The following is a 15,674-nucleotide window of genomic DNA, read 5'->3' on the forward strand; positions in this document are numbered from 1 at the left end:
CTTCCAACTTCCAGTATTTATGCAATGGTACGCATAACAAATGACCTTTACCTGCCCAACAACAAACCAACCAACTAACCAAATATCATTTATGACCGACCACCCTAATTCATTTTTAAAGATTGCTTGCTACCCCCACTAGGCTCGGCATTACTACTTCATCTTTTTAATGACTGTCCATCATTATTGTTTGATCGAATACTAGTAGATTTTATTCGAAAGAAAAAAAAAACTATCTTACAATTGTCGTTTTTTTTCTAAATCAAAATGATAGCTAACGCACTGAATAATTTCAGAGCAATTCTTTTTATTTTTCGTAAGTAATTAGAGAGCAATTCTTGAACTTATCCATTGTTAATTTTTGGTTCATGAGCTGATTGAGGGTTGCCAGCCAAATCTAATTGTTGTTGGTCTGGTGTAGTGGCTTTAGGCTGTGTTTTGTAGAAGGGTTTTGTTTTGGGAGGTATATTAATAAGGACAATGTTTAGTTATTCATTAGCGAGTAACTTCACTCTACTCACTCCTTATGTATTTTAATAATAAAATAACATATCAACTTTAATAACAAAATTAAAAAATAATAATAATAAAAAAGAAAATCAAATCGACCCGTTTTAATTAGATAATCACCCTTTTTCTTTTCTCTCTCTTCCATCGTTTCCCAAACCCACACCATCCTCTCACTTTTTTATGGATTTACAAACTACCAAAAAATAGTTAATTAATGTTGCGATAGTTTGACCAAAATATAGTTTTTGAGTTGACCAAAATATAGTATTTGTTACCAAACTTCCGGTGCAAAGTCAAACTCCAAATTCATACACGAGAGAGAAAAGAGAAAGGGGATTATACAATTAAAACGGGTCGATCCGACTTTCTTTATTTATTTATTTTTATTATTATTATTTTTTATTATTTTGCTAATTTTGTTATTAAAGCTGATGTATTATTTTGTTATTAGAACACATAAGTAATGAGTAGGGTGAAATTATTTACCGGTAAGTAACTAATCATTGTCTGTTCACATATACCCAGATGTTACAATACTAGCTGTCCTGTCATATATGGAAGTGATACGACTTACTATATTATATGTAATTATATATTTGAAGGCAAGGCAATACTAATTTGGAGAAAGTTATTATAAAAGGTGGTTTTTATGCACGCCTGCTGCTTTACATTTTACATTTGGATTTTGGAACCTGGTGCTGTGGTAATTAAGATGTAAATAAATAAAATTTTTTTTTCAAAGCACGTGTATCGATTATATAATATACGTATCATTTAAGTCAGGAGTACCGTTCAAAAGCGAGACTCAAACACTTACCTTCTGAATCTCCCTGCCACCAACTTAGTCCCTGAGGACTCACATCTATCTATTCACCATATAATTTATAATGGTATTAATTAGATCATGTAAATGGACAAAGGAACCATTCTTAATTAATGACACAGCATCTTAAGATGCATGAGTTTTGATATTAAACCATTCCACTTTTGACATGACCTAGATAATTCACAAAAATAAATAATTCCCTTTATATTGTAAAAACTAAATGATGGATAATTTGCAAACACTTTTTAACAATCAATCACATTCACCACATTACACAGATTGAGTATGGATGTACATCGACGGTCGACCTTTTGAGAACAAGCAATCTGACTACTATTATTCAAATAATGTTGCATAGCAACGTGAACTGTTTATTACTTCATGATATTTATACATAAATCCACTCGGTCATATCACATCAAACATAAATAAATAAATAGGGGTGGCTTCTCTTCAGTAACCTTAATCCATGAGGCCAGCTGGAATGCAACAAGGCAGAATCAGAATCCATACCCCTTTTTATCATATGTGTGTGTGTATATATATATATATATATATATTTATTTATTTATTTATTCCAATTACATAAAACTGCAGTACGTAGTTTTCCTTCATTAAAATTAAACTCAAAACAGAGGTTGATTGAATACCCTAGCTCAGATGATCGAGATGGATGTTAATCCTTGAGGTGCATTCCATGGCCACCATTGAGCTTTCTGGAGAGAGAAAGGTGGACACCAGGATCATGGTGAGTGGAAGAAGAGTTGAAGAGAATGGAGTTATTCACACCCTGTACGTTGCTGTTCATGAAAGCGGTGGTCATGGGTGGTGGTGGTGGTGTACGTGGTGATGTCTTGTGCTCATTATTTATCATCTTGCTCAACCCCCCTTCTGATTTCTCATCATCGCCCAAAGCTATATTGCCTTTCTTGTAAAGAACATTATGAGGAGGAGGGTTTCCCCCAATCACATGCGACTTCTTCTGGGAAGGGCTCAACTCCATAATAGCACCTTTGTTTTCACCTGCAAGTGTTATAATTCTCATCCCACCCTCTTCAGATTCCGAAGAAGACCACTTCTTATACTTACCTCCTTTGTCTTTGGACGTCTGACTGTCTGGTTTCTTTACTTCTCGCCCCCCATACCTTTGGAATTCACCATTGGAAGAGGTTTTGGGCATCACCACAGGTTTTTCAATGGTTTCTTGTAACAACACAGTTTTCTGCTCTGCTTCTGCCGGAATCTTGGGGGGTTCTGGTTGCACATCAGACTTAATTTGAGCCGGGGGTAGGATTAGAGGAGACAACGGAGTACTAGGCTTCACCTTTGGGGGAGATATTGTTGGGTAGGCAGCACGAGCAGTCATGAGGACAGATGTGGGGGCAGCACGCACAGGGGAAGGTGGTGGTGCCACTGGCGCTGGATAAGAAGGCTCTACCAGTGCTCTGGCACTGGGGGCAGCATAAGTTGGTAATGAAGATGAAGGAAGTGAAATTACTTTTATTTTAGGAGATGGTGGTGGCACTGAAGAAGACGATGCAGCTGAAAGAGCTGATGGAGAAGTTGGTAATGAAGATGAAGGAGCTGAAACAATTGGTTTAGGTGATGGAGGCACTGAAGAGGAAGACGCACCTGAAAGAACTAGTATTGTTGAAGCAGGCGCTGGAGAAGATGTCAATGAAGATGACGGAGCAGAAGCTTTGGTAATTGGAGATGATGGGACAGAAGCGGTACCGAAAGGAGGAGGTGCAGCAGGTTCCTGAGGTTGATTTGGCTGAGACTGAGCTACTGGGGGCCTAAATGTTTGGACAAATGTGGGTCGAACAAAAGCTGGCCTTGGTTGGGGTGGGGCAGGTTGAAAACTTGGGGTTGGAGATGGTGCAGGGGCTGCTGCCGGGGCAGGGCGAGCAGCTAGTCGGAACCATGGGCGAACAGGTGGTTGTTGGCTTGCCATATTTGATGGATAGAATATGAGTTTGGAAAGACTCTTCCAAACTAAGTTATATATGTAATCAAAACAAACATAGAACACGAAAATGAAAGGGTGATGTATGCTCTTATTTATAGTAGTAGTTAATTATCGTGACTCTATGAACAAAGCAAGCATGAAACAGACGCGAGAGAGAGGCATCAGATTCTGCTAGCACCTACAGCTAAAAAAAGTTCACCGAGCAAGATTGGTATCAACTATCAGCTGTATTGTCACTCGGGACTAAGAGTAAAGAAGACTAAAGAATTGCACTTTTCTATGGGCCCTTGAACAAATATTTTAACGGTGTCACTAGTAGACCAATTTAAACTTGTGCCCCCTAAAGCACAAGACACTTTGCTATTGCAACAAATTTGTATTCTAATTCCGTAAAGTAGGCACTAATTATTCGCATAAATATATTCTGCAAAGGAAAATATTCTACACAAATACTCTCTTACTGTATATATCTCTCCCTCTCTACACATACACACACGAACAAATTCCTGAAACCATAAAAAAATAGTGTCCGCCTGCCCCTTCTATGTCAAAAAAATGTGCTTATGGTGGCACATAATTCAATTCTATTTCTCTATGTTTACAACACTTGACACTTAATTTAGATTCCTGAATTGAAACGCAGAAACTGGTCACGGATTTATTTCTGTTTGTTTCTTCACGCTGACTTTGCTTGCTGAGATGTGATGCTGTCTGCCTTCCCTCTTCTCTGCAATGTATCAGCTTCCAAAGAGAATATTGCAATTCACAAAAACAATATAAAGATGAAATGCTCCAGATAGATAAATCTTCTTGTACAATTCAAATAGGCAGATGGACCCATGCCTCTTGAATCCTCTATCCCTTTCTTAAATCACAATGTATCTACTCCCCCCAAAAGAAAAAGATTAGATTCTTAAAAGTAATAACCCACTCTAACAAAAGGAAAGAAAAGAATTTAAATGTGGGCCAATGCAAGGTGTGCCCAAGAAACAAATATAAATCTCACTGTTTTAGCTTCCACTGAAGAAGGCTCCATTCACCAAGTATATAATAGATCTCAGAAGTTAAAACTAATAACTGGAAAAATCAGTAATTATTCATTCACTTTATATCATGTGAATGACACCCTTCTTTTTCGATAATTCTGAAATGTTTTCCCATATTCTGAAGAATTTGATCAAATTGTCAACCAATTTTATCTCTAATGGATACAATCTATCAAACAAAATGTAACGTGTGAACTTGTAACGATACATCATGTTCTTTATCGAGTTGATAAACTGATATTTGTCACATGATCATACTATAAAAATTGGGAATTGACTTTCATTAAGTTGACAATAAAGTATTTTTAGTTTGGAAATCCTAACACGAGAAGCTTGAACACACCTACAGTACAAAGGTTTGCGATATTGAACTGATTGCAATGACTATAGAAACGATTTGGACAGCCGAAAGGCCAAATGGGCGGGCAAACATGTTTTCAGGATAGTTTCGACAAACCCGTTTCAACTTGAGGATATCCATTTCCGTTCAGAATCAGGCCAATGATCAATACTCACAAGCTTTACTCGTGCCATGCATCATTTTTCTGCTGAATTCCATTCTTTAGGGACTTGGAATTGGGTTTTTCAATTGTACATGAAGACTACTGAATATTTCAAAAATTTTGTCGGAGGTCTAAACAGACTCTGATTGTTCTGATTTTTTGATATTTTATTAGTTTTTAGCAATTAGGTTTCATTCCCTATTTTCGTAATTTTTAGAGTTCGTGTCATTTTGGACTTCTTTTTAGGTTTCATATGTTGCTAGGTTTTCTTTACTATCATAAATACATATAATCCAAGAGCACAATACAGGTTCATTATTCATTAGTGATACTTCAGAATTCTCTTTGGTTAAACTTTGTGGATAAAAAATTGATTTATTGGTCCTTTGTGACCATTCATAAATTCGGCTTCATCAGTTTGGTTCCCAACCTCCACAAGACTTGTGAAATGTTCTAAAAACATTGACACGATTATATTGTTGGATCATGCATGCAACCTATTTAAATGGTAAAACAATAACCCTTGATCCAATATCAAATGTCTTTACATTGCAACTTAATATTTTTATAATTCTTGCGCTCAACTTTGCATAATAATCAAAAAGGCCTTATTAGTCATCAAAATTACTTTGTTTATTAATAGCATGATACCAGGCAATACAAGATCAGATTATGGGCAGGCAAGAGACCTGCATATGTGTAAACTATGTCTAGCCATGCTAGGGCTTCTCCAAAACACACACACAAGCACACATGTTCCTGAAAGAGTAACGGAAATTTCATTCATAAACGATGCCAATGCCCTAATATAGCCACCAACATTCTGAATTTTACTGTGACAAATCAATTGTTCCAATATTCCACTTTGTTATAATCATGGTGTGATTAGATTAGGATTCGAAATATGCCCTTTAAAATTTAAATTGCTTTCGAAATTACTATACAAAGAGCTCACAAGTTAAGCTTGAGTTCTTTGTCATAGTAGAATTGTAGTAGCAACAGAAGTAACAACAACAATAACAATGGTAGTAATGGATGTCTCAGATAAATTCATCAATCTTGGGAGTGGAATTAGCTTTGGAACCAGGGCAGAGGAATGAACAATCAAGGAAATGTTTATTCTAAATTTATTGTGGATAACATTCATCTTGGGTCAAAACAATAGGAGGATATGCCTTTTCACTTTCAGCAATCTTGCTCATTGATATGTGAAATCTATATTTCACAACTGGAAAAAAGGAAAAAGAAAAGAAGAATGAAAGTCAACATCACATATCAATGGAAAGGGCTTCTGTTAACAAGAATCTCGAATTCTTGTCTGTTATCTAAAATATGGACAATAATAATAGCTTGCGTTTGTAGAACTAGGCAATTGAAGGTAACTAATCTATTATGTGATCTAACAGTAGTATTTTGAAGATGATAGAAAGAAATTCCTCAGCTTTCCATGGAAATAGTCTTAGCTAGGAAACTTGGAACAAGGTGTCAGAATGACAACTGCTGAAGAAAATTGAGAAAATTTAAATGTAGGGAATTTAGAGGGAGCACTGGAAACGTTTTTTTGAAATAACTACTGCAAAATTTGATGTGTATTTGTTTCCAAGTAGGAATTGTGAAATGTATCTCTCGGATTTCCTTGGACGCTTGAAAAGCGAAATTGTTGGATGTCACAGACTTAAGCTTGTTAGTGTTTTCATGAGAAATGACATTTATGCATAAAAATGGAATTGTTGAAACCGGATATGTAGCCTATATATGTATGAGATGTATATCTTTATCAGAAATATGACACCTTTCCAGACCTTAACTTCATTGGCCAGCACAACCAAGTGAATACACCCCATTGCTAGAATGTGATATTCTAAACCTCTTAACGATGCCAACTGATATCAAGCACACACAGCACGCAAGAGATTGTGATTTATGGATCAATGATTTACAATGGACTTTAAAACCATGGAGTATAAGAATTTATGGTGTGATTGAATTTAGTTTGGTAGCTCCACTCAGTTGACAAAAATGAAGTATTCTTTACAAGATGAAGATTGCATCATAAGTACATATTGCTCAAGACAATGTGAGACATTTCTCACAGTCCTGAACTTTCAAAAAAAAAAAAAAAAAATGAAGCATTATCAACATTCAATGCTTTGAAGTTATTTGTTATGATTGCATAGAAAGTATATAGTAACAGTACAATATATACTAGAAACAGTAACAGAGGAGAAAAGAGAAGAAAATGACTTGTAATGAGATAGACCTAATTGAAGAAACAAGAGGACTCACTTGCAGAATGTGTGATTCAAGGCCATTGAGTAAATTCAAAGACCTTGAAAACTATATCAATTCCGGTGGGGATCTGCCACACGAAGAGCAAAACATTGAACACATTCAATGCGATATGAAGATTTCTGGCCGTTTCACTCCCCTTCTGCATTGATGGTACAAGAGCTGCAGCTGCTGCCCATAGCACTGTTATGGCTGCTCCACAAGAATGAAACCAACAAAAATGAAATCAGAAACCTAAATGCCAAGAATATATATATATATATATCCACATAGCAAATGCACAATAATTTGAACCCAAGTCAAAATCAATGAAATGAAGTAAAAGAAAGAAACTTGAGTAACAGCAGCTTGGGAATGGCTACATATATAGGAGTAGAGCATTTAAAGTCTTAATATTTTGTGAAACTAATCCAATGGAAAGGTCATAGTTTATTACCTGTTCCTGCAAATAAATGAGGCCCTGGGAATAGCTTCCCTGTCCGAAACCAGGTGTTGACCCCTCCACCAACTGCCTCAAACACGCCGAATCCTAGCAGTATTGAGCCTGCATTGAAGTGTTTGTCCCTGTATGACCCTTTAATCAACTCCTTCCTCTCCTGAATTTAGGAAGAACCAATTTCTTATAGTACTCCAAAATTCAGCTTTATTGTATATATACTATAATGGGGAATCGGTTATATGTAGTAATTTATAGTATTTGAATATATACATATACTGAATGTTGATGAGTAGTAAAACTATTTCACGTTGATATATACTTGTATGGCAACTAAAATTGCCAGTCTAAGAAACAAAAATACGTACAGTGAAGGCACAAGAATTAGTGACGAGAATATATATATATATATATGATTGTTTACCTCGGTGAGTTGCTGAATCTTGGCATCGAGTGGCGATGGTGTAGGAGGTTGGGATGGTGTAGGAGGCTCGGTGACTGCAACAGGCTTGACTTGCTTCTTGAGCTCATTAATCTCATTCTGTATGGTCCGAACTCGCCGCCATTGCCAACCCAGATAACCAGCCCACAGAGTGTAGACAAACAAGCCACCCATGACGATGGGGTGAACAAGAGCAAATGTTCTTCCTTCAAGAATTCCAAACTCACCACCAACAGCAAATGCATCCTATATATTTAATAATTACCATTCAATTAAAACCCAAATTATATAAATAAATAAAAAAGAAGAAATTAACAATTAAAAGCAGCAGCTATTAATTAATTTAAATCAATCAATGAAATATATATAAATTAGTAGGAATTAATACTTGGATTGTGAGTGTTATACCGCACATTACATATAGAATAGAATAGAATAGACTTACCTTTGGATCTAGAAAGAAGGGTAATGCGAGTGCTGCAAGGGGAAGAGGAGCTGATTTCATATGGCGAATAGTTTGATTTAGGAGTTTTTGTGGGTTATATGAAGAAGAAGAAGACTCGTCGGAGGAGACATGTAGTCGTCGTTTAGTCGGGTTGGACAAAACTGGGAGGACTTCTGAGTGAGTGTGGGTGTGGATGTGGGTGTGGGTGTGGGTGTGGATTGGTTTTGGGGGGAGAACACTGAATTTCAGGAGAGTGAGTGTGGCTGCCATGCTCTTAACTTTTCTCTTCTCTTGTGTTCGTTCTGTCGGCACAGGCACACACAAGAGTGTATGTAAAAGATAAGGAAGTGAGATTTCGGGATGGGTTGGTTCGATTTGGTTTGCTCTTTGCCTTTTGCTTTCCAGATATGGCCCCTCCAACCCACACCTTTTCACTTGAACAGCACACCACAACACTAGTTAAATCTAATTTCAATGGAAAGAGAAAACAACCATCATATTGTCCCCATCCTACCCAAGTATAAACTACAAGTCTACAACTACAATGCTTACCTGTTTTTGTATTTTATTATTATTATTTTTTTTTGTGACATTCTACAAAATTTGCTCTCTTTTGATTGAGGTCTAAAGAATATTCAAACCTTGTCAATCACACGGTGTTCTGCGTGATTTTTTTTTTTTTTGGAATATTTTCATTTGACATAAAATGATTTGGTCAAATATCAATCTAAAACATCTTTCGAAAATAACTATCAGTAAAGTCCATTTTCGCTTTTCCTTCACAACCTGCTTTTCCGTCACAACCTCAGTTAAAAGTATAGAAAAAAACAACTTTGTCCCTATTATTTTAATAACATTTATTTTAAAATATCAGATTAGTTAAAGACAATTATAGCCCTGACAATTATATAGGCACAAATAAAATCCATACTTCATCAGCTCTCCGACGATGTCAACCCAATTACAGAGAGATGATCAGTGCGGCAATGGTTGTGGGGTGAGTGGTGGTTGTGCAGCGAGAACAGTGGTGGTTATGGGTCTGGTGGTTGTGATGTCGAAATCATACGAACCATTCATAGTTTCGATGACTGATGTCGTCACCTGTAGTGCCGGAGGTGATGAAAACTATGAGGGCTTGGAGGTTTCTCTGTAAACCCTTCCCATACCCATACACAATCAATGTATCTAACGCTTTAAATTTTCTAGAATTTTCCACACTAATTCGGTATTCGAATTAGGTGGCGCTTGGAATGGAATGAATCGAATGAAAAAAAAATGTCAATTGAGATCAGATTTAGGATTCATAAGCGAAATTGAAACGAATTGGACTGGTTCGGACTTCGAATTAAGGCTTTGAGTGATCCTTTATGATGCTTTATTTGAGAAACAAAACGGCCGTCGTACAGAGAAAATCTCAATTCGTGTTATGATTCATGAACTTAAGAATGCAGAATTGTGTGTCATATGAAAGCAATCCTTGAGTTTATTTTTTCTCCCCCAATTCGTGTGGTAGTAAATTGTTCATTTTTCCCTATTTGTTCTGCGGAGTAGAGTGTTTGCATGAATGCTCTTGCATGTTCGATGTTCCTGTTCTTTGTTTTCTGTTTTTAAATAGTTTTGCAAATATCTAAGAATCTTAGGGGTTTTAATTTCAGTATAATTCTTTCAAATTTGCATTTTACTGAAGATTTGACCGTAGGTGTAAAGTTTTCATCTTCCGAAGGTATTGCATTATGTTATCATTCTAGAAAGTTGTTGCGTTGGTTGATTTATTTATTGTTTCCATTGATTTTTCATTTTATCTGTATGAATTTGTTTAATGTCTTGTCATCTATGAAGATTTCTGAATTTGTTATCGTCTTGAGATTTCTTGTTGGCTGCCTTGTTTCCATTATTTTGGCACTCTGGTTTGTTCAATTGTAGTTGTATTAGTTATGTGATGGCATCTTCCTGTTTTTATTTTGTGGTTGGGATATAGAATTGGTGGTTGTGGTGGTGGTGGTAGGGAGAGAGAGGAACGGTGATGGTGGTGGTAGGAGAGACCGGTCTGGGAGGTAAAGGGTGAGGGAGGTGACGATATATAAATATAATATATATATATATATATATTGACCCAATTGCAGAGGCTGATTCTGGTTTCGACGGGAACAGAAAGAGACGGAGGCGAGACGACTTTTGGCCTGCTGCGGCCAAATTGGCCGCTGAGAAAGGTATTGGAAAGATGGTTGGTGAGGTCGGAGAGGGTGGTTTGGTGCTCAGCCACCACGATTCGGCTGTCGCCACCACTATCTCTTATGTTAACATCCTCGCCAGTGTCAGTGGTGGTGTTGTGCTTATGTGTGTGTGTGTGTGTGTGTGTATAGAAGTATATGTGTGTGTGTGTGTGTGTGTGTGTGTGTGTAGGAGTATCTTTTAAGGGCCATATTGTCTTTTAATACTGATATTTTGGAAAAAAATAAATTACAAAAATGAGGGTAGGCCAAAGTCGAAGGGTCAAACCAAAGTCAAAGGGTAAGAATGTCTTTTTACATGTAAAAAGTTGTCTGACATACCTGTAAATTAACTTTTGTGGTGTGAGTGAAAAATAGAGCAAACGGTTGTAATGTGAGTGATAGTTATTTTCGAAAGATGTTTTAGACTGATATTTGGCCAAACTTCAGGGAGTGTCAGTGAAATTATCCCTTTCTTTTTTAAAATCAGTCTTTAACAAATTTAAGATAAATTCTTGTAAAAAGTCCAAAGTATAAACAAATTGTTTATGGTAGTTTTTGATGATGTGAGGAGATCATTCCACATTTGTCGGGGATGTTGAGATCAAAGGCTGAGTGGAGCTTCAAGCTAGCACAAGGGACTCTCCGTAGAAAAAATTAAGAGAAAGAAGACAAATTTGTTTAACACCCAGGGTAGCTCGAGTCCTGGAAGACCATTCTCTATGGTTATGGTTGAGGTGGTGTGTATGTATTTCCACCTGTTAATTGATGAGAGTTTAGTCCTATTTATACTACTTTATTCTGGATAATGCCCCCTAGTTGCGCGCGTACACATACGCCGGGGGAGGGGGGTAACCTCCCCTTGACCATTGGTCGCGGAGGGAGAAACCTCCCTTTGACCAGTGGGCCAGAGGGACTTCCTCCTGACTGATGGAACATCAGGAGGGCAGCCCGAGGCAACATGCGCCTTGGTTCATGTGACGTAATGATGATTCTGTGCCGCAAGTCATTTCAGTGCATTTAATGCGCCGAACGACTTCTACCCTTCCGGACCTTACTTGCAAGTACTACTGAGCATCTCCTCCCCTTGGTATAGGCCTTAGGATAAGGAAAGAGGGAGGGGGGGTAGGTCATATCAGTCAATCAATGGTATATTTAATGCATTATGTGGTCTGTATTGCTAGAGCTCAGATATTGGGTATTAAACATTCTCTCCCCCTTGTGTAGACCTCAAGGTGAGGTGAAACCTTGGAACCCAGCCACCTAACCACTGATTATCAGATTCCCGCAAAGTAGGAGGAGATAGGGGAATTACTTGGGACTTGCCTTCTTTGGTCCCGAGCTTCCACACATCGTATAAGCTCCCGAGCTTCTATGCAGGGGGGGCTCGACGCGAACAATTAAGTTTAAAGCTCCCGAGCTCCTGTACAGGGGGAGCTCAGGATGAATAGCATAGATGATCCAGATATAAGGAGGCCTCAAAGATGGTGCATGACGATACCCATCTAACTGGAACGGGGTACTTCCATGACAGTAGGAGAGTGAAGGGTAGCAACCCCTTCTTCTAAATAGTGTAGGCGCATAGAAAGAAGCCCATCCGACTGGAGCGGGGCCCCTCTCGTGAGGCCAAATAGATAGAGCTCTTGTGATACCCTTCGGATCCGAGATATGGGTTGATTAGGCCTAGGCCCAAACCTGAGGGAATATCAAACACAGGTGAAGCGAACCATATTTCTTCTTTACAAACAGAACCGGTGCTCCCCAAGTTGAAGTACTCTTGCGAATAAAACCCTAGCTGAGTAATTGCTGAATCTGATCCCTCGGCTCTTTCATCTCCACTGGTGTCATCCTGTATGGTGCTCTATCAATAGGCGTAGTGTCTGGAGCTAAGTTAATCACAAAATCGATCTCTCGATTAGGTGGCAACCCTGGAATCTCCTGAAAAACATCTGAAAAGTCCTGTGCAATTGGTATGCAATCCAATGACACAGTAACCTCCTCCTCCGTTTCCTCCTCCACATGGAACAAATAAGTGTTACTACCCCCATTAGAACGTGGCATAGCGACGACGTACATATCCTGACCAGGTATGGTGAACACAATAGACCTATCAAAACAACTAATTTGGGCATGGTAGTGAGACAACCAATTCATCCCAAGTATCACATCATAAGTGTGCATGTCTAGGATAAATAGATTAGCTAGAAATCTGAGTCTACCAATATCTAATGTCACAGGCCCATCACTCTCAGGTAAAATAGTTATATCGCCCAAATATATAGAAATACCCTGAGGTCTACTGCATACCCGTGTCATCATCCCAGATAAAGTAACAAAAAACTGAGATACAAACGAGTGTGTAGCACCCGTATCAAATAAAACACGTCCCAATGAACCATGAATAGGAAACTTACCCTCAACAGCCTGAGGTGCGTGAACATCCTGTGGTATGGGGTTGTACACCCTGCCATAATGTAGCTGCTGCGGTGCCTGTCCCTGAGGCTGTGGCGGTGCCGATAAAGCTGGATATGTTTATCCCTAAATCCGTGGAACCTGTGGAGCTGGTAAAGGTATCAGTGCCCTCTGTCCCTGCTGCACATGTTGTCCCCGTCCCTGTCCTGCTTTAGGACACTGCCTGGAAGTGTGACCCTACTCTTCACAAGTGTAGCAACTATCCTGGAAAGTACCAAATGGCCTCCTCTGCCGGTTAGCTGGTGACTGACCCTGTCTTACCTGTGGTCCTCCATTTTGCTGTCGCTGAATAGGTACCCCATCCCTATGAGCATCTGAACCACCCTTGTGCTTCTTCCAAGGCTGCTGTCCCTGGAATTTGCCTTTGTCATTCTGTCGGTGTCCGTTGCCATTTCCTTTCTCAGCTGACTGATTAGCAGAGTCTTTGTCACCTCGCTTCTCACCCTTGGCCTATCTGAAGTCCACGGTCAACTGATACTGTTATAGAATAGCGTCTACCACCTGAGCGTAGGTAGTATAGGCTGGATAACCTGTAATAGCTCTCTTGATAGACCACATCAGTCCCTCAACGAAACTGTTGCGCTTCTTCTCCTCTGTATCCACCTCCTCCGGTGCAAAAAGAGATAAGCGCGTGAACTGCTGCTTATACTTTGCCACTGTCATGTTCCTCTGCTACAGATTAAGAAACTCAGTCTTCATGGTTGCCCTGACTACATAAGGGAAATACTTCTCATCAAAGTAAGTACTGAACTGATCATAAGTTAATGACATCCGCTCCTCTATAGTGGTAACTGACTCCCACCACTGTAGTGCATCCCTAACTAGCTTGAATGTAGTAAGCATCTGCTTTTAAACCTCCGTGCACTGAACCAGACGAAGATGTCGCTCAATATCCTTCTTCCACTGATGAGCTGCTCTCGCATCGGTGGAGCCTATGAACTCAGGTGGGCCCCCCTTTGTGAAAGAACTCCAAACCTTCTCCCAAGTATCAGTCTGAACAACCGATACTGGTATCGATGCCAGCTGTACCTGAGGTTGATTCCGAAGTACAGCCGTTACCCCTGCTTCTATAGCCCGAACAATGAGGTCATTGATGTGAGGATGATACTCTGGATCTCTGACGAAATCCTGAGCTTGCTGAACTTCCTCCTGCTCTTCATGAAACTGACCATCATCCTGAAACTCTGGCAAATGCTGTTCTTCCTCCATTAGCTGACGCCGCAGGCGTTCCTGTTGCTTACGTACCACTCTTCTGTCGACTGTTCATCTGTCATCTTCTAGTGTTAACCATGCTGTTAACATAGAAAGATAGATATCAGTACGAGTTTAAACGAACTGTAAAGGAATACAATGAATCCTGAACTTAAGCTCTAATCAAGAGAAAACGCTACGCGAAAGTCTTAATACGAAACATCCTAGAGACACCTAAACCTGGAGTGCTCTGATACCAACTGTGATACCCCTCGGATCCGAGACACGGGTTGATCAGGCCCAGGCCCAAACCCAAGGGAATATCAAACAATTAAAGTATTTTAAAGCGAACATAGAATATAAAGATTTAAGAATTTAAATAACAAAACTAAAAAGAACTTTGAAATATAAATCCTCCAAATAATATTAAATAAAAATATTCCAATTCTTCAAAACCTCCAAGAGTACAACTTGGGAATCCATCTAGTGGACCCCTAAATAAAAATCCCCACTGAACTGAAAAACAGAAAATAAAACTAAACTAGAACATTGAGAGAAGTCCTACATAAGTAGATGAAAAAGAGACTGTCCTCGACAAGCATGATTAAGCTTTAAAGCTGGAACCGTCCTGTACCTGAAAAGAATAAAAGAGTGGGTAAGGCCCACGAACAAGTTTTAATCTAACTACAATCCATACAGTGACCCGATACGCAAATACACCCTAAATACCTCACAATAGCTATCTAGTCCATAAGTATATATATATCCACACTAAGGGACATTTACTGGACTACAATAGAGGTCTCAACCTGAATAGAAGGCAACATGCGAAAACGCACCCAAAGGTGGGCATGAGTACCTAGACCTAACAGGGTATACCTCAACCTACCATAGCTAACTACGCATCCACTGCATATACGCACCCTAACTAATGAGCCTGAGACTCAAGCTCATCTCGTGGTACTATAACCATATATCTAAAGTCCATCCCAAAACCAGAGTATGTCATTCAATTATTCATTGAGGTGACATACAAAACACAATCCAGTTAATCACTCAACTTATTCAGTTGATATGACTTAACTATAACCAACTAATCTAGAAAGTCATTTAATTTAGCCAGTTGATTTGACTTAAATACAAATAGAATTCAATATTTTACAATCCATTCCTTTAATCCGGTAGGTTAGGTCTTAGCGTTTTGAGCTAAACCACCCTTAATATGCCACCATCCCATACCGGTGCATACGATCCTCCATATCCATGTAAATTACAAAACATAACTAGTAGCTTAGCAATTTACAGTCCAAAACCATCATCCAAATAATTGCAGAA

General features: G+C 38.8%; 2 protein-coding genes across 2 annotated transcripts; both read right to left on the reverse strand.

The window, feature by feature from the left end:
- Positions 1 to 1,672: 1,672 nt before the first annotated feature.
- Positions 1,673 to 3,382, reverse strand: LOC132298873 (vegetative cell wall protein gp1-like). Its single transcript, XM_059795210.1, has one exon. It carries the CDS (start codon positions 3,288 to 3,290, stop codon positions 2,013 to 2,015), a length of 1,278 nt encoding a protein of 425 aa, XP_059651193.1. The 5' UTR covers positions 3,291 to 3,382; the 3' UTR covers positions 1,673 to 2,012.
- A 3,575-nt stretch (positions 3,383 to 6,957) lies between these two features.
- On the reverse strand, positions 6,958 to 8,880 carry LOC132298874 (uncharacterized). The gene is made up of 4 exons (XM_059795211.1): positions 8,467 to 8,880; positions 8,004 to 8,267; positions 7,580 to 7,739; positions 6,958 to 7,335 (listed from the first exon to the last, which is right to left on the reverse strand). The coding sequence occupies exons 1-4, from the start codon at positions 8,734 to 8,736 to the stop codon at positions 7,157 to 7,159; spliced, it is 873 nt and encodes a 290-aa protein (XP_059651194.1). The 5' UTR covers positions 8,737 to 8,880; the 3' UTR covers positions 6,958 to 7,156.
- Between the last annotated feature and the right edge of the window lie 6,794 nt (positions 8,881 to 15,674).

The sequence above is a fragment of the Cornus florida genome, unplaced genomic scaffold (assembly GCF_030987335.1).
Source record: "Cornus florida cultivar Cherokee Brave unplaced genomic scaffold, ASM3098733v1 CherokeeBrave_3.0.0_Hap2_Chr03, whole genome shotgun sequence".
Classification (NCBI taxonomy): domain Eukaryota; kingdom Viridiplantae; phylum Streptophyta; class Magnoliopsida; order Cornales; family Cornaceae; genus Cornus; species Cornus florida.